Below are 26,580 nucleotides of genomic sequence, written 5' to 3'. Positions count from 1 at the left end.
GTGACATTTACTGAAAATATTTTCCCCCAACGGAATAACATGTTAAACAGGCTTTTTTTTTTTTTTTTTTGAGAGTGTATTTGCATGCTACACACTTAAGATGCATGTTTCTCTTTACTCATAGTCATTTGGGCTGGTGCCAGTCAAAGGCTGCCCAATTGTTTGATCTGATAACATCACTGTGACTTAACTCTACAGTGTAACTCTCCCTCAACGTTTCAATTAAAATAATGTTCCAAGTAGCCTTAACGCCAACCCTCTGTCACAGTTCCTGCTCCATTTTAGTCTTTGTTTCGGCACCCCTTTATATGCTGCATATGCAAGCATCAAGGTTTTACATTTTAGGAAACGTACAAAAGAAACGGAGGGACGGGTCAAGGGCACAGGCTTTCTTGTAGACACAGCTAGGAAAATACTTTGCGATCAGGTTTTTTCAAATATATAAAATTGCCTCCAGAATTCTTGCCTTTTTGTACTCCCTAGAAAACCTCAAATTTTATTTTTCATGGCAAACTCAAACTTCTCTGCCAGACGAGCACATCTTGAGCAGAGAAGAAGGGTCACCGTCCGGAGCGGGCAGGGGCCTCCCCGGGTTTGGGGAGGCTGAATTCGCGTCTGCAGCCCCGGAGCCGCCCCAGCGCGGGAGTTTCGAGGGGAGCTTGTGGACAGCTGCGGTGTCACGTGGGGAGGCCGCGCGGGGACCGACGCCTGGGGCCCGAGTGCCCCCGGGAAAGCCGGTGCCAAAGGGCCGCATCCCCAGAGCCCAAACCTGGGCTTTCGCTAGGGCCTTGCAGGGAGGGGAGCTCGCCTGCCCGCCCGCGCCGGCACAGGTGTTCGGGTGGCGGCGCAGAGGTCCCCGCGGGCGGGGCCGGCGCGCCAGTGCGCGGGGCCCGGGGGCCCGAGGGGGAGGGTCCCGCGAGGTGGTTCTGGGCTCCTCCTCGGCGCTCAGGTTTCCTCTTCCCGCCCGCCGGCTGCTGGCTGCGGCGCCGCCTCCCTCCCCCTCCCCCCACCCACTCCGCGGCCTCGGCCCGCCTCGCCCCCGCCCGGGCCTCCTCGGGCTCTCTCTCTCCCTTCCCCTCGAGCCTCCGAGGAGCCCGCAGCCGCGGGCGCCCGGGAAGATGGCGGCGGCGGCAGCGGGAGCCGGCGGCGAGGGGGGCGCGGGCCTGGGCGGCGCGGCGGGGCCCGAGCCGGAGTCGGGGCCGCGCGGGCCGGACCCCTCCGCCGAGGCGCGCAACGACGCCCGGGGCCCGGCGCCCGCCGCGCTGCACCCGGAGGAGGTCGCCGCGCGGCTGCAGCGGATGCGCCGGGAGCTGAGCAACCGCAGAAAAATCCTGGTGAAAAACCTGCCCCAGGACAGCAACTGCCAGGTGTGGGGACGGGCTGCGAGGCGACGCGTCCCGGGGGCTACGGGGCAGGAGCTGTAGAGAGAAGCTGCCCACGCCCTCCCGCCCCCATCCCCCGGTGTCCAGGCTGGTGCCCGGCGCCTGGGAACGGTCAGACGGAGAAGGGGGTCGTGCAGAGTTACGAGAACGGTCCTTGGCTTTTAAAGAGCCCCCGGGGTTTGTGAGTCCGCGGTCATCCCGCGAAGGAGGCACAGTAGGAAATTGAGGCTCGGAGAGGCGAATGAGCTTGTCCAAGGTCACGGGAATCTGGAGCGTTGTCTCTAAGTTCGGCTGGTTCCTTCCTTCCCCTGATGGCCCAGGGTGGTGTACTGGGGGAAGGGGTCGGGGAAGTAAGTGAAGGAGAGCGGAGGTGAGTTGCGGAGCACAGCTTGGGGGTGGGGGACAAGTCTTCGGGAGCATCCTGAGACTGGCGCAGGGTCTCAACGGGGTCCTCGCGACTTGGGTGTGCCTTGGGGGGCGGGGTCACGGGAAAGCTGGGAGTGAGTTTTGCTGTTGCGGGAGCACTTGACCAAGTTTGTATGAAACGACTCTGTCCCCTCAGTTTGCTAAGACCCTGGAATAGAGAGGTTATCGCTGCGGTTTGGGGAGCCTTGCAGCCGTCTTCTCCCTGCCGAGTACTGGAGGATTTGTTCCTTAGCGACTCCGAGGAGGCTTAAAGATAGGCTACTCTGTGTCTTTGATCCAGATTAACTGTTGCTTTAAGCTCTGCATCTATTTGACTTTTTTTTTTCCTCCTCGATTACCAAAGTTACGTGCTCATTGTAGGAAAGCTAGAAAACACAGAGAAGCGCAAAGGGAGGAATAGAAATCACCTGTATTTTTGATACTTAAAGATAACCATTGTTAACGTGGAGTATTATCTTTCTTTTCCTGTGCGTATGTATTTTTTTTTAACCAAAAAAAATCGAATTTCTTTGACTATTAAGGGTTTCTTGTCTAGATGTTCACGTATCTTTCACATTTAATTGGAATTTCTATATTTTGTGGGGATGGGGAGGGTGGTCTGTCCTGGTGGTTGCAGATTTGGGGCACTTCGTGTAGTTCCTCCTGTAGTGGGATGCATGGAATTGCAGGGGAGCTGCCTGTTGATAACTGCAGCGGTTCTTCCATTAGAAGAATGGTTATCTTTAAGTATCAAAATGAGACCAATGCCTCATTACTATGTAATTAGACCTTACATAGCCACTCACAATAAATGTGAGCATGTAACCTTATAACCCATATACATGAAGGGCCATTTTGTTTCAAAAACAATGTAAAAAAGTCTCTGTCAGTGTTTGTACATCTCATCCCTCTTTCAGCTCTTTCCATGGTTGTCCACTTCCCCTCAGGCAGGTGATGTTTTGTAATGCTATAAGGACACCTGCAATGGACTGATTTCATAGAAGCAACTTTCCCGTGCCCACGCAAGTGTAGGACAGCAAGTGAGCACAGAAAGAGGGAGGCTTGGAAAAGGCAGATGGAATTAAAAACAAAAATTGAAGAAATAGCAACTATGTGTGTAGATCATCTGGAAGAGAGGTGGAGAAGTGTCTTAATTTCCTTTGTAGAATGTCAGCTATTTTTGTTATCACATTTCTTTGCGTTAATTTTCAAAATATTTGGACCAAAAATTTTAGATAGTTCTGTCTATTCTTCCTTTGGTGTTGGTATCTTTCTCATCTCCCTTCTCAAGAGACTTGAAAAAATATATTAAAGAGTCTAATAAAAGGAACAGTTAATTACCTGTTGTTAGTGATGGAGAGAGGTTTTATGAGAATTACACTGATTTGTATTTTTGAGATATTCTTTCTCTGTTATGAATTTATGTTTCACCTAAATTTTAGGATTTTTCTGTAAGGTAGCAAGCATAGACTATCAAATAAAATTGGTTTAAGATCTGTATGTCTAGTTGGGTCTTTTACTGCCAAGTAAAGTATCTTAAATTTTTATGCCATGCTTTTTGAGAGCTGAAGAGTTTCGTCTATAAGCAAAAAATAAATAACTAAAAGTTGTTAGGACCTAGAGACTAGTTTCCAGACTTGTCCTAGCCTTTGTTTTTTTCTATGATGATTTCCATAACAAAATATTATTTTAAATATTTCTGATAATGTAGTTTTAAACTTTAAACAGATCAGTGTTTGATTACAGATAACATTTGTTTGAGTAGTGTTTTTCTTTTCTCTGTTGTCTTCAGTGCTTTACCTTTCCTAAGTTTTCTGATCACAATCATATTATAAATATCAATGGTCTGTGTTACACGACTAAGTAGAATAGACCGAAGTATGCTAATTTCTAAAAGCAATCAAAAGACACTCTTTTCTTCAGATTATTTAAACTGAGTTGCTATTTTTATTAGTCCAATAAAATTAATATTTACTTGATCTACTTCTCAAGTTGTAATATTTTCTTGAATATGTTCTGCTAGGATTTTTTGTTTGTTTTATCTTTTATTTACCTTAACAATTATAATTCTGTTTTTACCTAGTGGCTGCATTTTACTGTCAACTTACTAGTGAAGAATTAAGTTTAATCTTATTTTGTATCTTTTAGCCAGTATCAGCTGGATAAACTCCTGTTTCCTCCTTATGAAATGACTAACATGGTAAAAAAAAAAAAAAAAAAGTTACTACTTTTTGTTCAGTTTCTAAGTAATCAGATATTTTAAATACCCAAATTCTTGTTCTTTTCTAGAAGAGTCTGTGTTCATTTATTCTGGAATATCACATTAAGGATCAAAGTCATTCCTAACTCTGGTTCTCAAACTGTATAGTTATGTTTCTAGAAAAGCTGTGATGATGATTGATCAGTAGGAACCCAATAATTTTTTCTTAACATTTTTAAAACATGGGTGTTTTCTTTATTAAACATAGTTTTCATAAGTCTTACTCATATTTTGTTTAATTTTTGGTATAACAGCATATACCAAATAGCATCCCACAACTTTACACTTCCTATGATTAGAAGGCACACTAAAGGTATTATTTTTTTTTTAACATCTTTATTGGAGTATAATTGCTTTACAATGGTGTGTTAGTTTCTGCTTTATAACAAAGTGAATCAGCCATATGCATACATATATCCCCATATCCCCTCCCTCTTGCGTCTCCCTCCCACCCTCCCTATCCCACCCCTCTAGGTGGTCACAAAGCACCGAGCTGATCTCCCTGTGCTATGCGGCTGCTTCCCACTAGCTATCTATTTTACATTTGGTGGTGTATATATGTCCGTGCCACTCTCTCATGAAGGTATTATTTTTAAGTGAGAGCTTTTAAAGGTACAAATGTCAAATACCTTACAGTAGTAGAAATACTAACTCTAAAAAAATGAACGCCTTTATACTAATAAGTTCTCAAAAGAATAGTTACTATGGCGTCTGTCAGGCGCTGTCTGGTGATCATCGTATGCTTTCCGGAATCCTCCCAGCCCTCTGTGTTGTCATAGCTTCAACTCTGGTTCATATCCTTTTCATCTCTTGCAGAGTTACAACCTTTCTGCTTGTCACTTACCCTCATTATTGTGCTGTCTCTTAGTTTTTAGCCCATCCTGCTTACTGTTTCCCTGAGAGAGCTTCCCAAGGCACAAATCTGATATCACTCCCCTGTTCAAAACAAGAGAAAACAACAACAAAAATCTTTGGCTCCACATTCTCAGCACTGCTTCTTAAACTTTCCCTCAAATTCTCCCTCATTTGTCTCTTCTCCTCAAATTGTAAGGAATAGTGAACCTGAATTAGCCTACGGCAAGAGTGACATTGCTTTGAAGCTTCATGTTCTGTCTGAAAAATTCACATTAATTTTATGCTCTAGGAAAATTGGATTTAATATAAAGACAGTGACAAACTCATTTAACTTCCCTCCAAATTTTTTACATAAACTTGACACTTATGGAAGATGCACCACAATTGTCCTATGATTTTCCATACTCCTGTATTACCATGGAGTACTCAGACCTCACTTGAGAAGCATGACATACTAGGATAGAATTCTAAGACTCTAGGCTTTTTTTTTTTTTTTTTTTTTTTGTGGTACGCGGGCCTCTTCCTGTTGTGGCCTCTCCCGTTGCGGAGCACAGGCTCCGGACGTGCAGGCTCAGCGACCATGGCTCACGGGCCCAGCTGCTCCGCGGCATGTGGGATCTTCCCGGACAGGGGCACGAACCCATGTCCCCTGCATCGGCAGGCGGACTCTCAACCACTGCGCCACCAGGGAAGCCCTAGACTCTAGGCTTTTTGTGACTTGGCCCCTGCCTACGTTTCTAGTCTCATTTTTTATTGGTTCTACATTGGATCCTACTCTAATTTTTTAAAGCTGCCTCCATCCCTGAGTACTTCATGCCACTGTGATTTGGTATTTGTCAGTGTTTTGGAATGTTATTATAGTGATTAATTTATCATGAATAATATTTATAATAATTATTAGAATTATTTATAGTGAATAATAACAATGCTGTGAACAGTGGTTCTTATTCATTGTAGCTATCGTATATATGTGTGTCTATATGTGTGAATAGTCTTTTGCAACTCTGACTTTAGAAGTTTGATTAGTTAAGGTAATGCCCTAATATGTGGTTTTTAATTGTATTTCTATAAATTGTTTATATTTTATGGTTAACCTGATTCTGTTTCAGTAGCACTGCTACTGGGGTTTCAAATTGGAGAAATAATGACATTTATTTACTATATTGTTTGAATTCACTCAGTTGTTTTTTTACATATCGTATGCATGTACCTGTATTTTGTTTTTGTTGTATTTATTTTAAAATCTGAAAGATTTTATTGTGTAATTAGAAGAAAATGTGAAGTGCTTAGGGCTAAATAGAAGAAACATTCTATTGTCTCACTTTGGGTATTATTAACTTTCATTTCAAAGTACTCTATTAGGGTAGTTAGTTGAGAAGCTTGATGGTTAATTCATAGAGGCCCATTTGAAAGCATAGCACTTTTTAGAATAACAAACCACCAAATGTAGGAAACTCTGGTTGATTTTCCTTTTAAAATCGATTTATTCCCATTTTTCTTTTGTTATTAAAAAACCAATAGAATTTTCTCACATGCTTTGTGTTCTTTAACTGTGGGATTTAAAAATATACATGATTTGTTTTCCCTAACAGTATATTCAGTAATTATTGCCTCTTTTTAAACTGACAGTACTGGGATGCTTTTGCATTATGAAATCATTCTTTTTCTTATTGAGAATGTCATTTTGCTTACTTCCAAAAGTTACTTTTCTTAGTGTAGTAGTTTGTGCTACTTAAAAGTTATCTATTATGTTTTCTTTTTTAGTGTAGTTAATCAGAATTGACTTACGGGTTCTATGTCTCTTCTGTGTATTTTATTATCCTATTCCCAGTGTAACAAGAACACTGAAAGCTGCTAAAGGAATATATTTCTACATTTCTGGGACACCACTGGCTCAGTGAATTTCTAGTCTTGGCAGAAATTCTTTAAAAAGTGTTTCAGCAATGCTTGTTCTTGCTCTGAAAACACATTTGAGAAGAGGAGTATTTTGTGGTTTGCATCACAATGCTGAGTGTTAAACAGTCCAAAGACGTCTCCCTACCTTATAGCCAGTGACCCTTAGTGTCTCCAGGGCTCATCTCTCATCTGTGGGCAAAAAGCTTTATGCTTAGCTCTGCTTAGCCCAGCAGAAACAGGCTGATGAAAGAATGTTAAGACATAAATAAAGAAAACAAAATCATCTATAAATTTAAATATCTATAATTGCTTATTAGAAATCCTGGCTCTGTTTTTACTTTGTTTGCCCAAGAGGCAGTCGCCTCAGTCGAAGGTGATAGTGTGCACTGAGGGGTACTGAGTGAGAAGTGGGGGCATCAGGCCACCTAGAACACTTGTCTGTATTAGCTGTTTTGGCTCATGATTATCTGCAGAGGATTGTCTTTGGTTGCTATACTGAATGTCTTCCATTTTTTTCCTCCAGACCTTTCTCCACCCTTCTTACCTGCTTTGTGTCCTCGGAGGCCGACTGTACTGTGAAAAGCACTAACAGGGCTCTCTTATTCTCTGATTTCTGATTGCATTTGGCCAGAGCCACTGGTGGGAGATCAAAGGGCAGAGGAGAGAGAGATTGGGGCATTTATTCACCCAGCTCCATCTCTGTGAGGTTACTGTGGCTTGGCTGTTTCCTCTTTCAGAGGTCACAGTTTCTTTCCAATGGAACCCTCCATGCAGCTAAGCTCTCTGGGTTGTTGTAATCATTCCCCTTGCCTTTATTAGGCCTAGGGGTTGTAGGGGACTGACTGTTGCTAACCATGGGCTTTCTGTAAACTTTTGTAGATAGTCTCTTTAAAAAATTCTCTCCAGTTACTTAGTCTTTGAGTGTGCCATCTGTTTCTTGCTGAGACCCTGACGCTGTTGCCTACTCAGTCTCCGTTCTTCCTCTTGTCTTTCCTAGTAGCACCCAGATTTTCCTTTGAGGACCTGCCCTCCATTATTTAGGGACTGCATGGTTTGAGTGGATTTGCTTTCTGTCCCTATCTGTAGAAGTGACATAAACCAACAAACAGAATTCTTCTCTTTTGCCATTGGAATTGGTTAAAGGATGGGCAATAACCTGGGTGTAAGCCAGTCAGCACATGATAGTCCCTTGGCCACAATGATTATTTCAGCCTAGTATAATAAAGAAGCTTAGGACTTTGGTTGTTAAGGTAATTCTTTCTTCCCACGGGATATGAATGCAGAGACATTGCTCAGATTGTAGCTGACATTCTGAGGACAGAGCAGACATCCAAAGCAGGATTGACCTGGAAAGAAAGGAAGAAAGGAAGAAAGGAAGGAAGGGAGGGAGGGAGGGAGGGAGGAAAAAAAAATAGAGGCTGAGCTAGAGCCCTGATCAAACTATATATGAAACCTGACCTACCTTTGCATTTCTTAGTTATGCAAGACCCTAACTTCCCTTTATTTTTCATTTATTTCAAGTTGGGTCTTATGCTATTACCAACCAGTACTATCCTAAATAATACAGAATTTTAATTAAAAAATCATGAAATTTTATTATTGAAAAGGATGGTAGAAGACATTTTATCCAACCCTTTTGCTTAAGACATGAACACAATTTACGGAGTCCTGAACACATGGTTTCTAGCACATTTTTTAACACCTTTAGTTTCAAAGAAATCACTGTTTTGTAAGGTATCCTACTCCATCTTCAGACAGCTTTTGTTATAAATGTGTTATTTATATTAAATATGTAAAATTTATTTCCCTGAAATTTTGATTTCTTGATCCAACTTCTCCCCTCTAGTAGCATAGAGAAATTATGGTATTCTCTTTTTTAACTTATAACTTCACCTCCTTCAAACCACTACATTTAGGACATGAGTCTGAGTTTCCTCACCATCTTGTTTATTTTTCTCTGAATGCACACCACTATCATTTTGTCATTGCATCTCTTAAAATGTGGCGCCCGAAATCGAGTATGGTAGTCTAGTTGAGATCTCCTTGTAATCCCTCAGCCAGAGCAAATTCTCTTTTCTCTGGATTTCTATAATAACAATAATAACCTTTGTTTATTAGATGCCTGCTGTTGCCAGGCACCGAGCTTCATTTACATTATATTTAATCCTTTTTTCAAGGCTGTGAGATCAGATTTTTTTATTCTCATTTTACTGATAGGGAAACACAGATGCAAAATTAATGTCAAGCAATTTGCCCAAAGTCATTCAGCTTAGTAGTAGTAGAGTGGAGAAAAGCTAATGTCTTTTTTATTCCGAAGTTTATATTCTTATCCCACACTGTATTATGATTGTAATTCCCCTGCATACACTCTATATTGTGTTTCAAAGGACAGGGATTATGTAATATTTACCTTTGTGTCACCAGTGTTTAACCTAGAACCTGATACACTGTTCCCAGGGAAGTTTAAAACAGAAGGAGATGACCCACCTATTTGTTCTAAAATGCTGTACTTCTGTTAATGTGTGTGACACATGGCAGGCTTTCAGGATTAGTTTGTAAGATGAACAAATTTTGCATTGTAAGACTGTTAGCTTTTTAGGCCGTGAACTCGGTTCACATATACTTATTCTATCAGTCAACTGTTTACTGCATGTGAGTAAGTTGAAAGCTATAAACCCTCTCTCCAGAAAAGTTCTAATGTTCATAGGCACACAGAAATTTGCATGTAATTTCAAGGGGTTGTGGATCTCTTGTAATTTACCCCTGATCTCGCTCTGGGAGATTTTAGACCTAAACTGAGAAGCACCTTTCCACGCCAGTGTAATTTTGATTATGTGTTTGGGACTTCACCTGAGTATGGACCATTTAAACAGGTCCAAAGCTGCTTCTTGAGAAGAGTTTTCAGCAGAAACTTCTGTGGGCCGCATTTATGCATATGTGGGATGATCCTCTCTCTGGGCAAGAAAATAAATCAGACTTCTTAATTTTCTTTCTAAGAAAGTCACCTGTGTCACTTTACGTTTGATGTAGAAGCTCATTGTTCTCTGGTCACCCAGTATTACTAACACTTTACCTATTGTTCCTGACACAGGGTGGATGTACAGAATTCTTTTTCTTAGAGTCCAAGATATTACAGTGTAATGTTTCTCACTTAACGTGTGTTGTTACAAAGGTTGATATAAAGAATGTCACTTTAAAACATATCAAGACTATTCACAATGAATATTTGTTGATACAAAGGTTAATATAGGGCTTCCCTGGTGGCACAGTGGTTGAGAGTCTGCCTGCTGATGCAGGGGACACGGGTTCGTGCCCCTGTCCGGGAAGCTCCCACATGCTGCGGGAGTGGCTGGGCCCGTGAGCCATGGCCGCTGAGCCTGCGCGTCCGGAGCCTGTGCTCTGCAACGGGAGAGGCCACAACAGTGAGAGGCCCGCGTACCGCAAAAAAAAAAAAAAACAAGGTTAATGTAAAGAAAATGTCTCTTTAAAACATATCAAGACTATTCACAATAAGTATTTATTGCTATGAAAAGTTTCCCTTTTTTGTTCGATTTCTGAGTCTCTAACTTATTGTGAGTCTCTCAACTTGTTTTCTAGGCATTTGACACTTAATTTTGTGCTTATTTACTCTCATTATCTTTAGATTTCCTTCGTCCTTATGCTTGTACATTTTCTTTGTGAATTTGAAGGTTTCTGTTAAACTTTTGTTACCACCTGAATGCCAAGATAGCATTAGAATTCACTGTATTTGTTTGAGCCTGTATTTGCACGCATATTCTTTGCCTCTTTTCCTGCCATCCCCTTTCACCCAGCTCCAGCCCGCCCCACCCTATCCGCTTTGCCCCAGCTAATCAGTTCTTATATCTTTCCTTAACCCACTACAGTGATTATCTGCTTCTAGTTCCCAGCTTGCCTTTATTTCCTGAACTTTGGATCTTCTGTTACCCTCAAGTTCAGCTGCTGGCTTTTGACTTCAGATCAGTCTCCTTCTCTCTGAGTTTATACCTTGTTCGTTTTTCGCATCCTGATCTCGAGTAGAAGTAATGGCAATAAACAAGAACATGTGAATCTGGGAAATTTTAAATTTTGAAATAATCACAAACTTACAGAAAGGTCGTAAGTACTGTACAAAGAACTATTTTTCCCTAAACTGTTTGAGAGTGAGCATTGACCTACTCTCTATCAACCTGAGTACTTTACTGTGTATTTTCTACAAATATGGACTTTCTCCAGCATAAACACATCACTACCATCAAACTCAAAATACTACCGTCAAATCTACAGATCGTGTTTAAGTTTTGCCAGTTTTCCCATTAATATCTTTTATAGTGAAAGGATCCAGTTCAGAATCATATATTGCACTTAGTTGTTGTGTCTTTTTAGTCTTCAGTCTGGAATAACTTGTCTTTTCCAGCCTTGACCCTTTTGAAGATTACAGGCCAGTTACTTTATAGAGTGTCCTTCAATTTGGACATTCTATATAATTAGATTAGTTCTGCATAATTAGACTCAAGTTACATAACCTTGGCAGGAATATCACAGGGTGATGCATGTTTTAGATTTGTCCCATTGCTGATAAAGTTAACTTTGATCCCTCTGATTGATTTTATTAAAGTGGTATCTGCCAGGCTTCTATAAGCAGAGTTTTTCCCTTTGTAATTAATAAGGATTTTTGAGAGGAGATACTTCAGTTAAGACTGTATAAATATTCTACAGGCATACCTCATTTTAGTGTGCTTTTCTTTATTTGCTTGTCACAGATATTGCATTTTTTACAACTTGAAAGTTTGTGGCAACCCTGCCTCAAACAAGTCTGTCGGCACCATTTTTCCAACAGCATTTGCTCACTTCGTGTCTCTGTGTCACATTTTGGTAATTCTCACAATATTTCCAACTTGTTCCTTATTATTATATTTGTTATGGTGATCTGTGATCAGTGATCTTTGTTACTATTGCAAAAAGAGTATGATGTGCTGACAGCTCAGATGACGGATAGCAATTTTTTAGCAATAAAGTATTTTTTAATTAAGGTATGTACTTGTTTTAGACATAATGCTACTGCACACTTAATATACTAGAGTATAGTATAAGCATAACTTTCATATGCACTGGGAAACCAAAAAATTTGTGTGACTCACTTTATTTTGATATTCACTTTATTGCAGTGGCCTGGAACCAAACCCACAATGTCTCTGAGGTATGCCTGTATTCCCTTTCTAGTGTTCAATTTATTGATTTATTATTTTATGTCAAAAATAAACTCTTGGTTTCCTATGTTATTCAACGGTTTATACTCCATTACTATCATTACTTACCTTGATGCTTTAATTGTTTTACGTTTGGACAGTGGGAGCTTCTTTAAGCTGGCTCCTATGTCCTCTTTTTAAATAAACTTTTTGTTTTGGAATAATTTTAGATTTACAAAAGAAGTTACAAAGAGAGTACATAGAGTTCCTATATAGTCTTTACCCAGTTTCCCCTAATGTTAAATCTTGTAACCAAGGTACACTAGTCAAGACTAAGAGATTACATTGGTACATTATTATTAACTGAACTGTAGACTTTGGATTTGATTTGTTTTTTTCACTTATGTCCTTTTCCTGTTTCAGGATCCAGTCCAGGGTACCACATTGCATTTAGTTACCACATCTCATCTCCTTAATTTCCATTCTGCATCAGTTTCTCAGTCTTTTCTTGTTTTTCATGATCTTGATAGTTTGGTCAGAAACTTTTTAGAACACCCCTCGGGTTTGTATGATGTTTTTCTCATGGGAGATTAAGGTTATGGAATTTTGGGAAGAATTCCACAGAGGCAAAGTCCACTTCTGATCATGTCATTTCATGGGGTACATGACATCATGACATCAATATGACTTTCACTGGTGGTGTTAACCTTGATCATTTCCTTAAGATGATGTCTGCCACATCACTCCTCTGTAAAGATACTATTTTTCCCATTCACTGTTCTTTAGAAACAAGTCACTAATTCTAGCACACACTTAAGGGAAAGGTCCTTTTTTTTTTAAATTAAAGTATAGTTGATTTACAATGTTATGTTAGTTTCAAGGGTACAACATAGTGATTCAATATTTTTATAGATTATACTCCATTTAAAGCTATTATAAAATATTGGCTATATTCCCTGTGTCATATATTGTATCCTTATATATTTTTTCCATAGTACTTTGTACCTCTTCATCCTCTACCCCCATTGTGCCCTTTCCCGTGTCCCTCTCCCCACTGGTAATCTCTAGTTTGTTCTCTATATCGGTGAGTCTGTTTCTGTTTTGTTATATTCATATTTGGTTGTATTTTTTAGATTCCACATGTAAGTGATAACATGCAGTATTTGTCTTTCTCTGACTTATTTCACTCATCATAATACCCTTCAGGTCCAACCATGTTGTTGCAAGTGGCAAAATTTCATTATTTTTTATGGCTAATATTCCATCGTATATATATATACACACACCACATCTTTTTTATCCATTCATCTTTTGATGGACACTTAGGTTGCTTCTGTATTTTGTCTACTGGTCCTATGTACTTTTGACATGTCCCTGTCATTCACTGAGCACTTCCCTTTGCTTTTGACACAATACGCTGTTGCAGCTTATGTTTTATTTTCTGTGCTTTAGCTCTTGAATCATCCATTTCATGAGAGACTGAATGCTTGTTTTCCCCCCAATTCATATGTTGAAGCCCTAACCCCCAGTGTGGCCGGGGTCTCTATGGAAGTAATTAAATTTAAAGGAAGTCATCAGGGTGGGGCCCTGACCTGATAGGATTATTGCCATTGAAGAAAAGACACCAGAGAGCTCTCTTTCTGCTGTGTGCCTCACCCCCAGCCCAACCCCGATGTGTGCAAGCACCAAGGAAAGGCCATGTGAGGGCATAGGGTGAAGGTGGCCATCTACAAGCCAGGAAGAGAGATCTCAGCAGAAGCCAGATCAACTAGAGCCTTGATCTTGGAATTCTAACTTCCAGATCTGTGAGTAAATTAAGTTTCTGTTGTCTATGATATTTTGTTATGGCAGCCCTAGATGACTTTTATAAAGCCTAGTTTCTTTTGGGGGAAAATACTATTAAGAAGCCAAGATCTGGGAACTAGATGTACTCATTGCCACTGAGATATCACTGCTGTCAGTTCCTCTTAGTAGGCAGAGCAAGAGAATATATGAGTGTATGTATGTGTGTACACACATATATTTACACCTATATCTGTCTATTGAAAGGAATGAGTTCACACTGATATATCAAATTGCAGTCTAACTCCGTAGAGTTCTTTCTAGTTTTCTCCCATTCCATGTTTGTAACTTTTTTTTTCTGACAGTGAGAAACCTGGTGTTCATTGTCCTTAATATATTTACTTATTTGAACAATCCTCCTTTAAGTAATCAATCTCTCATCACCCCTGCAGATGACTGTGCCCTCCCGCATGCAGACACCCACCTCATCCAGTATAAGCTCCATCCTTCTGTACTGGGCTCTTCCACTGGCCAGAAGGCTTCCTCACCTTGCCTGAGTTCTGACTCTCTGTGCTGGGGTTTCCTTCTGGGCAGATGTCCTCCTCACCTTGCTTGAGCTCTGAAACCTGTGGTATGAAAGAAGATATTTTGTGTGACATATGTGTAAGGGTACAGTAAGTGATATCTATTATTAGTGGTGTCGCGGCGGGCAGAATTTAGAAATGGCCCCCCAAGATTTCTAATCCATGGAACTGTGAATGTGATAAGGTACCACATGTGTGATTGTTACGTTACATGACAGAAGGGGGTGTTTGCAGATATAATTAAGGTTACTACTCAGTTGACTTAGGGGTATCAAAAGGGAGATTATCCCAGTGAGCCATATCTCATCATACTAGCCCTTTAAAAGCAGAGCGTTTTCTCCAGCTAGTAGCAGAGGGAGAAGTCAGATGATCTGAAGCACAAGAAGGGTTTGATGCACTGTTGCTGGGTCTGAAGATGCAGGGGGGCCACATACAAGGATTTTAGAGCAGTCTCTGGATGCTGAGTGTGGTCCCCAGCTGACAGCCAGCGAGAAAATGGGGACTTCAGTTGTACAATTGCAAGAAACTGAATTCTGCTAACTGCCTTAATGAGTGGAAGTGCATTCTTTCTTAGAGCCTCCAGATAAGAGCCCAGCCTGCCTAAGCCCTTGATTTTGGGCCTTGAGAGACCCTAAGCAGAGAATGCATTTGAGCCTGCCGGAACTTCTGACCTACAGAACTGAGAGATAATAAATGGGGATTGTTTTAAGCAATTTAATTTGTTGCACAGCAATGGAAAACGAATACAGTATTACATCCGGGTGATACTGGAAAGAGAAAACATTTGTGTCAGAGAAAAGGAGATCGTGATTTCTGTAGGATTATTCTTTGGGAGACATGGTTATGTAAATCTATCTCCTGGGGATATCTATAAGCAAGAACTGCTCAAGGAGAACCTCTTACTGCTAGATATATAATATTCATTAATTTGAGGTATGTAAATATTTTCTTTTAAAGAAGAAATGAGTTATGTATCAGGTTAGTGTAAAGAGAGTAATTGTTTTTTCTTTTTGAGCACTTTAAACATATTGGTTTATCTTCAGATGGTAAAATAATCGTAGAAAAATACTGTATTGGAGTTGATAAAGGTAATATGTAGAAACAGATATTCATGCACTTAACAAATATTCAAGGTCTGCTTTTTGCCAAATGTTGGAGACTTTTTTACGAACAAGGCCAGCTACATGCTATTTGCTACTAATAAGCCTACAATCTAATGAAGATACAGATATATAAGCAGTTAAAATACAGATGATAGGTGCTATAAGTGTTGCAATGGAAAAAGTAAAAAATGCTATGGGAGCCCAAAAGAAAGATACCTACTCCACACCTGAGAGATTCAGAAAGGCTTCTTAGAGAAACTCAATTTAAGCTGAAAACCAGGGAGAGAGAAATTAACTAGGGGAAGGGAGAGAAAGGGAGACGTGAGGAATATTCATAGTGGTAGTAACAAGATATATCAAGTCCTAAAGAAAAGAAAAAGCATGGCCAAGAGTTAGGGCATTGTGTAAGGAGTAGAGTTTGAGAGGAGTAGATAAGGAGTAGATAAGGAGTAGAGTTTGAGAGGGGTAGTGATTCAATATAAGGCTAGCACATTAAGTAGGACCAGATGATTGTAAGACATTTAAGGAAGTTTGGATTTTATTTAAGGGAAATGAGGATCCGTTGAAATATTTAAACAAGGGAGTGATGCTTTCAGATTTCTAGCTGTCAAAAAGTAAAATTATGTTGTTTTTGTTTTTATCTCCCAAACTTTGTTCTTACCCTGATCTCTGTCCTAAGGTTAGGAGGTCAGTGATGCAGTAAGCATTAGGAATGCGATGGAAATGAATAGTTCATAGGTTTTATTTTTGTATTGATGATACTTAAGATATAGTATTCATTGTGTTTGCTCTAAGGTCTGTCAACCTGGGTTTGAATCCCAGATTCGTTACATACTGTCTATACAAGTCCCTTCTCTAGGCCTCAATATCTTCCACTTTAAAATCGATAATAACATCCAACTTTAAAATCCATATCATGGGTTTGTTAGGGTTAAACAAAGTTATTTCAATAAAGGGCCTGAGAGAAAGTAAACATTCAATAAATTATTATACTGCTAATAAAAAAGCTGAAAGTTTACTTAATTTTTTTTTAAGCCAAGTCAAAATGTTCCCCTGGCAAAGAGTAGGTATTCAAAAGAACTTTCCAGCAAAACAGCTGTATTGAAAGCTGTTAAAAATTTAGCCAAGTTAAAATGGACACCGCATTTACTCAGCCAGTACCACGAAATGTATCATATGATGGGCCTTGTGTTGGGCCCAAAACAGTATTATCTGGTGTGTAACATTCAAATGCAGTTCTGAGCAAGCAATAGCTTGTATAGGTGTGGAGCCCGGGAGAGAAATTTGAGGTGGAGATAAAAATTTGGAGATGACTGGCATGAAGATGGGACTTAAGTCATCTCAGTAGATGCAGAAAAAGCATTTGATAACATTTAACACCCATTCATAATAAAAACTCATAGCAAACAGGAATAGAATACAAATTCCTCAAACTTAAAGATTATCTAGAGAAACCAAAAGCAATCATGTTCCATGGTGAAATATTGAAAAATTTCCCTTTGAGATTAGGAGCAATACCAGAATCACTTCTGTTCAAGATTGTACTGGAAATTATGGCTAGAATAATATGGCTAACTCCAGCTGACTAAAACTGATAAGTGAAAGAAAAAATGTAAAAACTTTTGGAAGACAAACTATCGTATGATCTTGGGTAGGAAAGGATTTCTTAAGGCACAAAAAACAGAAATTCTAAAGGAAAAAGCTGATACATTTGGCTTCATTAAATGAAAAACTTCTCTTTACCAAAAGTACCCACAAATAAAATGACAGACCACTTACTAGGGGAATACATATATAATATGCTTCCCAACAAGGAATTAGTATCCAAAATATTAAAAAAAAATTCTACATGTCAAAAAAAGAAAATATAGGGCTTCCCTGGTGGCGCAGTGGTTGAGAGTCTGCCTGCCGATGCGGGGACACGGGTTCGTGCCCCGGTCTGGGAGGATCCCACATGCCGTGGAGCGGCTGGGCCTGTGAGCCATGGCCGCTGAGCCTGCGTGTCTGGAGCCTGTGCTCCGCGACGGGAGAGGCTGCAGCGGTGAGAGGCCCGCGTACTGCAAAATAAAAAATAAATAAAAAATAAACACAATAGAAAAATGGGCAATAAGATAAGTAAATGTTTATCAGAAGAGGAAATAAATGGTAAACAAATATGAAAAATACCTGTATCAGAGTTCTTCTGAGAAACATTATATATAAAATTTATATTAATATGTATTTATACTATATACATTCATAGAGGATTTGATTGATTGATTGTGAGGGCTGGCTAGTCTAAAATCTGTGAGGTATACCAGCAGGCTAGAAACTCAGGCAGGTGTTGATGCTACAGTCTTGAGGCAGGATTTCTTCTCCAGAATACCTCGGTTTTTCTCTTAAGCTCTTCAGCTGACTAGATGGGGCCCACCTGCATTATCCAAGGTGATCTCCTTCACTTAGAGTAAACTGATTGTAGATATTAACCATATCTAGAAAATACCTTTGCAGCAACACGTAGATTACTTAAGAACTGGATTCTGTAGCCAAGTTCACACACAAAACTAACCATCACAATGCCCTGCCTTATTAATCAAGGGAATGCAAATCAAGAGCACAAGGAGGTATGATTTTATATCCACTAAATTGACAAAATTTAAGTGTCTGATGAGACCAAGCATTGTAAGGACTCCCATATACCATCGATGGGAATGTAAACTGTAACAATCTTTCTGGTAAAGAAGCTGGCCCTTTCTTGTAAAGACGATCCTTTGCATGTGTATAGCCCGGGAATTTCCCACTTTCAGAAATTTTTGCACAGGAACACCAGGAGATACGTAAAATTTACAAGAGGGTGACGGTAGTTTAATAGCAAACAGTAGCAAAATAGCAACAACCTGGAAACAAATCAGATATTCACTGATAGAAAAATAGATATGTAAACCATACTAAAATCACAGAATGGAATGTTAAACCACAGTGAATAAATGAACAGTAGCCGTGTGGATCATGAGTGAATTTTAGAAACATAATATTGAGTATAAAAAGCAAGGCAAAGAAGATTAAAAATAGCATAATACCATTTTTATAAAGCTCAGAAACAAACCAAAACAATGTATTATTTGGGGATACAAAGCTGCCTGAGGACTTCAGCTATGGGGGATGGGCTAGTGCAGGAAGGCATAGTTAGATGGAACAGTGTTGCCAATGTCCTAGTCTTTAAGTTTGGTGTAGAGCTCCTGGGTGCTTATTTCATTATTATGCCTCATAATATATGTTACAGATAATCCTTTTGTATTATCAGATCACGTACAATTTTAAAAGAACATAAATAAAAATATTTTTTTCATTCCAAAAAAGTGGAATTTAAAAGCAAAGTGCTTTAATCTATGAAAGCCCTTTTTAGAACATAAGTCTGCAAAGGGCTTGGAAGACAGTGTGATTCAAGTTTAAAACTAAGGCTGAGTTTCATTCAGGAAGAAGTCCACACCAGCTAGAACAATGGTTGTTTGACTCTTGGGGGGTTATTAACAGACTGCTTTGAGTTGAAAGCTATTAAACCTCTCCCCAGAAAACATTTCATATGTGGAAAACTTTTCATTTAATTCCAGGGGATGATGGTGAATCGGGTCTGGAAATAGGTTACTAAAGCTATCTAACAATTATCAAAATCGATGAGCTCATCTTACTGTAAGAAATGTGTAACTGATATTGCTAGTCAGAGGACAAAGTATTTGCATCAAAGGTGCAACTTCATTCCTTAAAGTTAGCTTGTAAGTTGAAAGTGTCATAAAACTAGATTAGAACAGGGAGACATAATTTTAGTCCTTTTGGTTTTGTGTGGTGTGGAGCACAGTAGAATTTTGGCAAATGGTCGTTAGGACTCTCTTTCAGGTTTTAAGTTTTTAATTTGGCCAACTTGCCGAGGCTCAAGTTGAGGGGTGACCCACTTTTGCCTGGGTCAAGGCAACCAGGGCATGGAGAAAAATAATTGTTGTTTTCTTTGCAGGAAGCTTTGTAAAGTTTCCCAGTTGGCAAAATCTGTATTCCACGTCTGATACATAGGAAAGCTATGATTAGAAATATGGGTGTTTTAAAAATAAAATTTCCAACTGGCAAAATGCATCTTTGAAAACTTAGGTGGTTCTGTTAGCTAAATGAGTAATATAACATGTCAATTGTTTACGGAGACTTGATCAAGTGAAGAGCAGTATCATGTTTTCTTTATCTGGCATTTGATAGCTGTTAACTAGTGAAATGAGAGATTAAAGTTTGTGCAACTAAAAGCACACACTGGATCCTTTCAAACAAAACTGTGTCACCTTCTATATAAAGTATAATATTAAATTAGATGATTGGCAAAATATATATGGTATGCTGCTGAGAGAGTTATGTTTACTTAATGAGCAATACACTGTTGTTTAAGTTCAAGAAAATATTGAAACTTACAAGACAAAAAATTACCATAGTGGTAATGTATAAACTAATCTGTATGTTGATCATATTACTATGTAATTCATCAAACAATATTTTACACATTTGATAAGTTATATATTTTAAAACATTTCTAATATTGACTTACTGATAAAGAATACTAAATTATCACCTTTACCTTTCTTATCTTTCTTATCTCAAAGATGATTGTCTTTGTTTCACCCAGCACTATTTTTATACTTTGCCTATTATATCAGTCTCCCCCACTCCCTTACGTTGGATTGAAAGAGAAAATGTTTCTCAACTTGTTACTGTCCTCTTACTTATTTTCCATTTCCATATGATCACTTATTTGGACATTGTGGTGTTGGTTTTATAATTAACTGTGGTAGTATACTATTTCAGTTAATCCTGGAAGAAGTAAGGCAGTATAGCATAGAGGTTAAGAGTGTTGTCCCTAGAACCAAGCCAATTGGTGAATCTATACTCAGCAAATTACTGAGCATAAGCTTTGGCAAGTTACTTGAATTTGCTCTGCTCTGGTTTCCTGATTTTTTAATGAAAGGAGTAAGTTCAGTGTTCTGGTACCTAGTAAAAACTAAATGAATGTTAACTATAAAAATATCAGTAGTAAGAATTATTATTATATTACTGAATTAATTAGTTTAGGTTGCAAACTTAACATCCTAGCACTTACGTCTGTTTAGTGTATTCATTTGTAAAATAGAACAGGTTGGCTGTACCACTGTCTCGCCTGGGGTCCAAATGTCCACTTACGTGATAGTTCAATTCCTTTAAAAAATAATAACTACATCAGTTGTATATTATGAGTAAAATTTTCAAGGCTTAATATCAAGTCAATGACAAAATAAATTATATTCACTTTAATGTTTATGTGAGTGCCTAGTATGCTCAAAGCAATATATATAATATACAGATAAATATAGTTCTTGTACTCAAGTATTATCAGTTTAACAGAAAGGATTGGAGAAATACAGAGGAAATATGCTGTATTTTCCCAGGTGGATGGAAGTTATGATATCACAGTTTAAAAGTTCAGACTGGATTAGTAATAGAAACTGAACAAACAAGAAAGCCAGTTTAAACATCTTGGGGAGCCAAGGGGAAATAAATTGGACTACATACCATACCTACCTTGGTGGTTGTTACTTGTTTTCATACCCAGGGACCTCTAAATTAGGTTCTAATTTATATTTATTCTACATGCTGGTATTACCATCTACAGGTGTAACACTTGTTAAAAACTCAGTATGTAGAACACAAGTAGAAACATTTCATATTATTTGTGTAAGAGAGGCATAAATAAAGTATGACCGTTGTTAGCATAGTGGTGGGAGAGGTGATGTTCTGTGGAAAGGAATTGGAAAAATCTTCATGGAAGAACATTTGAGCTGGGATTTCAAAGGAAGCATGTGATTCTAGATGAAGTTTGGGAGCTGTAGTGATATGTTTGCCCCATGCTAGATCGAGGTATCAGCGTAATTCAGAATGAGGATTGTGCATGGTGTACTCATGAGAGAATGAGTGTTCATCTGAGCAGGAATATGGGCACGTGTAGGGATATTTTGGGAGATGTCTTTGCAGAGGTATGTTGGTGCCATATCTGGTGGGCCTGAATGCCTTTAATTTAAATAAGTGATGGAGATCCATGGAAGATTTTTTTACATGGGGGATGGTGGTGGTAATGGTGGTCGGCTGCTACAGCTGGATCATCTACTAACTGCATTCGTATGTTTATTGAGTTCATATTTTGTCTCTTTCAGGAAGTTCATGATTTATTACAAGACTATGAGTTAAAGTATTGTTATGTGGACAGAAATAAACGAACAGGTAAGATTTCTGTTCTAAGCGTCTGATTTTAATTCTGCAGTTTGTCGTTATAGAGCAAAAAAGCTAAGTGTCTTTTTATTCTTAAGCTAATCTCTGAAATTCTTAAACATTAAATTATATACATGTTACTTAATTTATTTTCTGGAGGTAATACTATTCTAAATTTTAATCACATAAATTAATATAATATTGGTGGCAGCCATTTGGGGGAGCTCATTCTACCACATGGACGCTGGTGCTAGTAAGCACCATTTGGAATCCTCCCTCTAGGTTATTAGTGCCTGACCTGGCCCTGCTGGGTCAGTGCTGGGATGCATCAGGCCAAGCAACTAACAGGGTGGGGACACAGCCCCACTCACCAGCAGCCAGGCTGCCTTAAGACCCCTTGAGCCCATAGCAACCAGAGGGGCCAGGACCCAGTTCCACATACCAGTGCATAGGCACTAGCCCTGGGAACCCCAGGGCCCTGCATCCGGAGACCACAGGACCCAGCTCCAGCCACCAGTGGGCAGGTACCAGCCCCAAGACCCCCCTGGGCTCTGGCCCTGCCCACCAGCAAGCTGGCTCTAGCCTCTCAACCAGCCTCACACACCAGTGGGCAGGTACCAGCCCCAGGACATCCTGGGCTCCAGCCATATACACCAGTGGGCAGACCCAAGCCCCAAGACCACCACAGCCCCACAGCCTGCCATGGCAGGACCCAGCCGACTCACCAGCAGGCCAGCACCAGCACTGAGACATCTTGGGCCCCTCAGCCAGCTTCCCCAGAAACCAGCCCCACCTACCAGGAAATCTCACAAGCTTTAGGACACCTAGGACCCTGCAGCCAACTGTGTTAGGAACCGGCCCTGCATACCAGTGGGCTAAAACCAGCTCAAGGACACCCAGGGCCCTGTAGTTGGATATCCTGGGACCCAGCCCCACCCACCAGTAGTCGGACACCTGCTCTGGGATCCCGGGCCCTGCAGCCAGAGACCCCAGGACACAACTCTGCCTATCAGTTAGCCAGCCAAGCCCCAGAACCCAGCTTTACCTCCTGGTGGGCAGGTACTAGCCCTGGGATCCCCGGGACCCCAACCCTTCCCACCAGTGGGCAGACACCAGCCTCAGGACCACCACAGCACTGCAGCCTGCCCTGTCAGAATCTAACCAACACAACAACAGGAAGGTTAAAAGACAAAAGTAGTAAAATCATTTATATCTGAAATGTGTAGTTAAGGGACACACAAAACCAAAAGATGTAAAATATGATGTCAATAACAGTAAATGGGGGGGGAGGGGAGTAAAATGCAGGGTTTTTAAAATGCATTTGAAATTAAAACAGCAAATTAAAATAATATAGAGATTTATACATAAAAACCTCATGGTAGCCACAAACCGAAATTCTGTAATAGATATACACAAAAGAAAGAGAAAGAAACCTAAACATAACACTAAAGATAGTCATCAAATCACAAGGGAAGAGAACAAAAGAAGAAAGGAACAAAAAAGTTACTACAAAAACAATCCCCAAACAATTAACAAAATGGCAATAAGTACATACCTATCAATAATTACTTTAAATGTAAATGGACTAAATGCTCCAATCAAAAGACATAGAACGTGTGAATGGATACAAAAGCAAGAACTATACATATGCTGCCTACAAAAGACTCACTTCAGTTCTGAAGACACACACAGACTTAAAGTGAGGGGATGGAAAAAGGTATGCCATGTAAATGGAAATCAAAAAACAGCTGGAGTAGCAATACTTATATCAGACAAAGTAGACTTTAAGTCAAAGACTGTAACAAGAGACAAAGAAGCATATTACATAATGATCAAGAGATCAATCCAAGAAGAAAATACAGCAGTAATAAAGCAAATATTAACAGACATAAAGGGAGAAATTGACAGTAACACAATAGTACTAGGGGACTCTAACCCCTCACTTACATCATTGGTCAGATCATCCAGGCAGAAAATAAGGAAACACTGGTCTTAAACAACACATTAGACAAAATGAACTTAATGGACTTCCATCTCCAAACAGCAAAATACACATTCTTTTCAAGTGCACATGGAACATGCTCCAGGACAGATCACATGCTAGGCCAAAAATAAGTCTCAGTAAATTTAAGAAAACTGAAATCATATCAAGCATCTTTTCCAACCACAACACTATGAGACTAGACATCAACTGCAAGAAAAAAATTGAAAAAAACATAAACACACATGTGGAGGCTAAACAAAATGCTGCTAAACAACCATTGTATCATTGAAATCAAAAAAGAAATTAAAAAACTCCTGAAGACAAATGAAAACACAATGATCCAAATCTATGGGATGCAGCAAAAGCAATTCTAAGGAAAGTTTGCTGAGATGCAAGCCTACCTTAAGGAACAAGAAAACTCTTGAACAACCTAAGCTTACACCTAAATGAACTAGAAAAAGAAGAACAAACAAAACCTAGAGTTAGCACAAGGAGAGAAATCATAAAGATCAGAACAGAAATAAATGAAGTAGAGAGACTAGGAAAACAATAGAAATGATCAATGAAACTAAGAGCTGTTTCTTTGAAAAGGTAAACAAAATTGATAAACCTTTAGCCAGATTCATCAAGAAAAAAAGAGAGACGGCCCAGATCAATAAAATCAGAAATGGCAAAGAAGTTACAGCTAACACCACAGAAATAACAAAGGATCATAAGAGATTACTGTGAACAACTATATGCCAATAAAATGGACAACCTAGAAGAAATGGACAAATTCCTAGAAATGCACAGTCTCCCAAGTCTGAACAAGGAATAAATAGAAAATATGAACAGACCAATTACCAGAGCATTGAAATTGAGTCAGTAACAAAAAATTCCCAGCAAACAAAAGTCCAGCACCAGATGTGTTCACAGGTGAACTCTACTAAACATGTAGAGAAGAGTTAACACCTGTCCTTCTCAAACTATTCTAAACAATTGCACAGGAAGGAATACTTCTGAACTCATTTTACAAGGCCAGCATTACCCTGATAACAAAACCAAACACACCACAAAAAAAGAAAATTCCAGGACAATATCACTGATGAACATAGATGCAAAAATCCTCAACAAAATATGAGCAAACTGAAATCAACAATACATTGAAAGGATCATACACCATGGTCAAGCAGGGCTTATCCCAGGGATGCAAGGATAGTTCAATATCTGCAAATCAATCAATATGATAAACCATATTAACAAATTGAAGAATAAAAATCATGACCATCTCAATATATGCAGAAAAAGCTTTTGACAAAATTCAACATCGATTTATGATTAAAACTCTCAACAAAGTAGGGACAGAGGGAACAAACCTCAAAATAGTAAAGGCCATATGATAAGCCCATAGCTAACATCATACTCGATGGTGAAAAGCTGAAAGCATTTCCTCTAAGAACAGGACCAAGACAAGGATGCCCACTCTTGCCACTTTTATCCAACGTAGCACTGAATGTCCTAGCCACAGCAGTCATACAATAAAAAGAAAAGAAATCCAAATTGGAAAGAGAGAAGTAAAACTGTCACTGTCACTGCAGGTGACACACAGTACACATAGAAAATTCTAAAGATGCCACCAAAAATTCATCAATGAATTCAGTACAGTTGCAAAATACAACGTTAATATGCTGAAATATGTTGCATTTCTATACACTAACAATGAACTATCAGAAATTAAGAAAACGGTCCATTTACTATAACATCAAAAAAACAAAACAAACAAACAAAAAAAACAAACATAGGAATAAATCTAAGGAGATTTACTCTGTACTCGGAAAACTCTAAGATACTGATGAAAGAAATTGAAGATGATGCAAACAGATGGAAAGCTAATACAGTGTTCATGAATTGGAAGAAGTAATATTGCTAAAATGACCATACTACCCAAGGCAATCTACATATCTAATGCCATCATATCAAAGTACCAATAGGATTAGTCACTGAAGTAGAACAAATAATTCTAAAATTTGTATGAAAACTCAAAAGACCCCAAATAGCTAAAGCAATCTTGAGAAAGAAGAACAGATCTGGAGGTATCATGCTCCCTGACTTCAGACTATACTACAAAGCCACAGTAATCAAAACAGTATGGTACTGGCACAAAAACAGACACATAGATCAGTGAAACAGAATAGAAAGCCCAGAAGTAAGCCCAGACATTTATGGTCAATTAATCCAAGACAAAGGAGGCAAGAGTATGCAGTGGGGGAAAGGGAGTCTGTTCAAGAAATGATGCTGAGAAAAATGGACAGCTCTTGTAAAAGAATGAAATTGGAACATTTTCTCATACCATACACAAAACTAAACTCAAAATGGATTAAAGACCTAAATGTAAGACAGCAAACCATAAAATCCTAGAAGATGACATAGGGAGAACACTCTTTGACATAAATTGTAGCAATATTTTTTTTGGATATCCCTCCTAAAGCAAAGGAAACAAAAGCAAAAATAAACAAATGGGACCTAATTAAACTTAAAAGCTTTTGCATAGAGGAGGAAACCACTGACAAAATGAAAAGACAACCTACTGAATGGCAGAAAATATTTGCAAAGGATATGACTGATAAGTGATTAATATTCAGAATATATGAACAGCTCATACAGCTCAATGTCAAAAAACCGAACAACCCAACTAAAATGGGCAGAAGACCTGAATAGACATTTTTACAAGGGAGACATACAGGTGGCCATCAGGCCCCGTGAAAAGATGCTCAACATCACTAATCATCAGAGAACTACAAATCAAACCCACAATGAAATATTACCTCACACTTGTTAGTATGACTATTATCAAAAAGAGTACAAATAACAAATGTTGAAGAATGTGGAGAAAGGGACTCTTGGGCACTTGA

General features: G+C 39.2%; 1 protein-coding gene across 3 annotated transcripts in view; it reads left to right on the top strand.

Annotated features, from left to right (window-relative positions):
- Nucleotides 1–1,118: 1,118 nt before the first annotated feature.
- The window catches only part of RAVER2 (ribonucleoprotein, PTB binding 2), a gene marked incomplete at its 5' end in the record, with an annotated part of 100,378 nt that continues 74,916 nt past the window's right edge, over nucleotides 1,119–26,580 (top strand). For all 3 annotated transcript variants that reach the window (XM_082833872.1, XM_082833871.1, XM_082833870.1), the window contains 2 exons: nucleotides 1,119–1,367; nucleotides 21,651–21,717. In XM_082833872.1, the coding sequence (XP_082689998.1) occupies nucleotides 1,119–1,367; nucleotides 21,651–21,717 (316 nt within the window). The remainder of the gene's footprint in view (nucleotides 1,368–21,650; nucleotides 21,718–26,580) is intronic.

Source organism: Leucopleurus acutus, assembly GCF_964270905.1.
Source record: "Leucopleurus acutus genome assembly, chromosome: 2".
NCBI lineage: Eukaryota > Metazoa > Chordata > Mammalia > Artiodactyla > Delphinidae > Leucopleurus > Leucopleurus acutus.
Note: the sequence above shows the minus strand (reverse complement) of the source record. Positions and strands in the feature narration are given on the sequence as shown.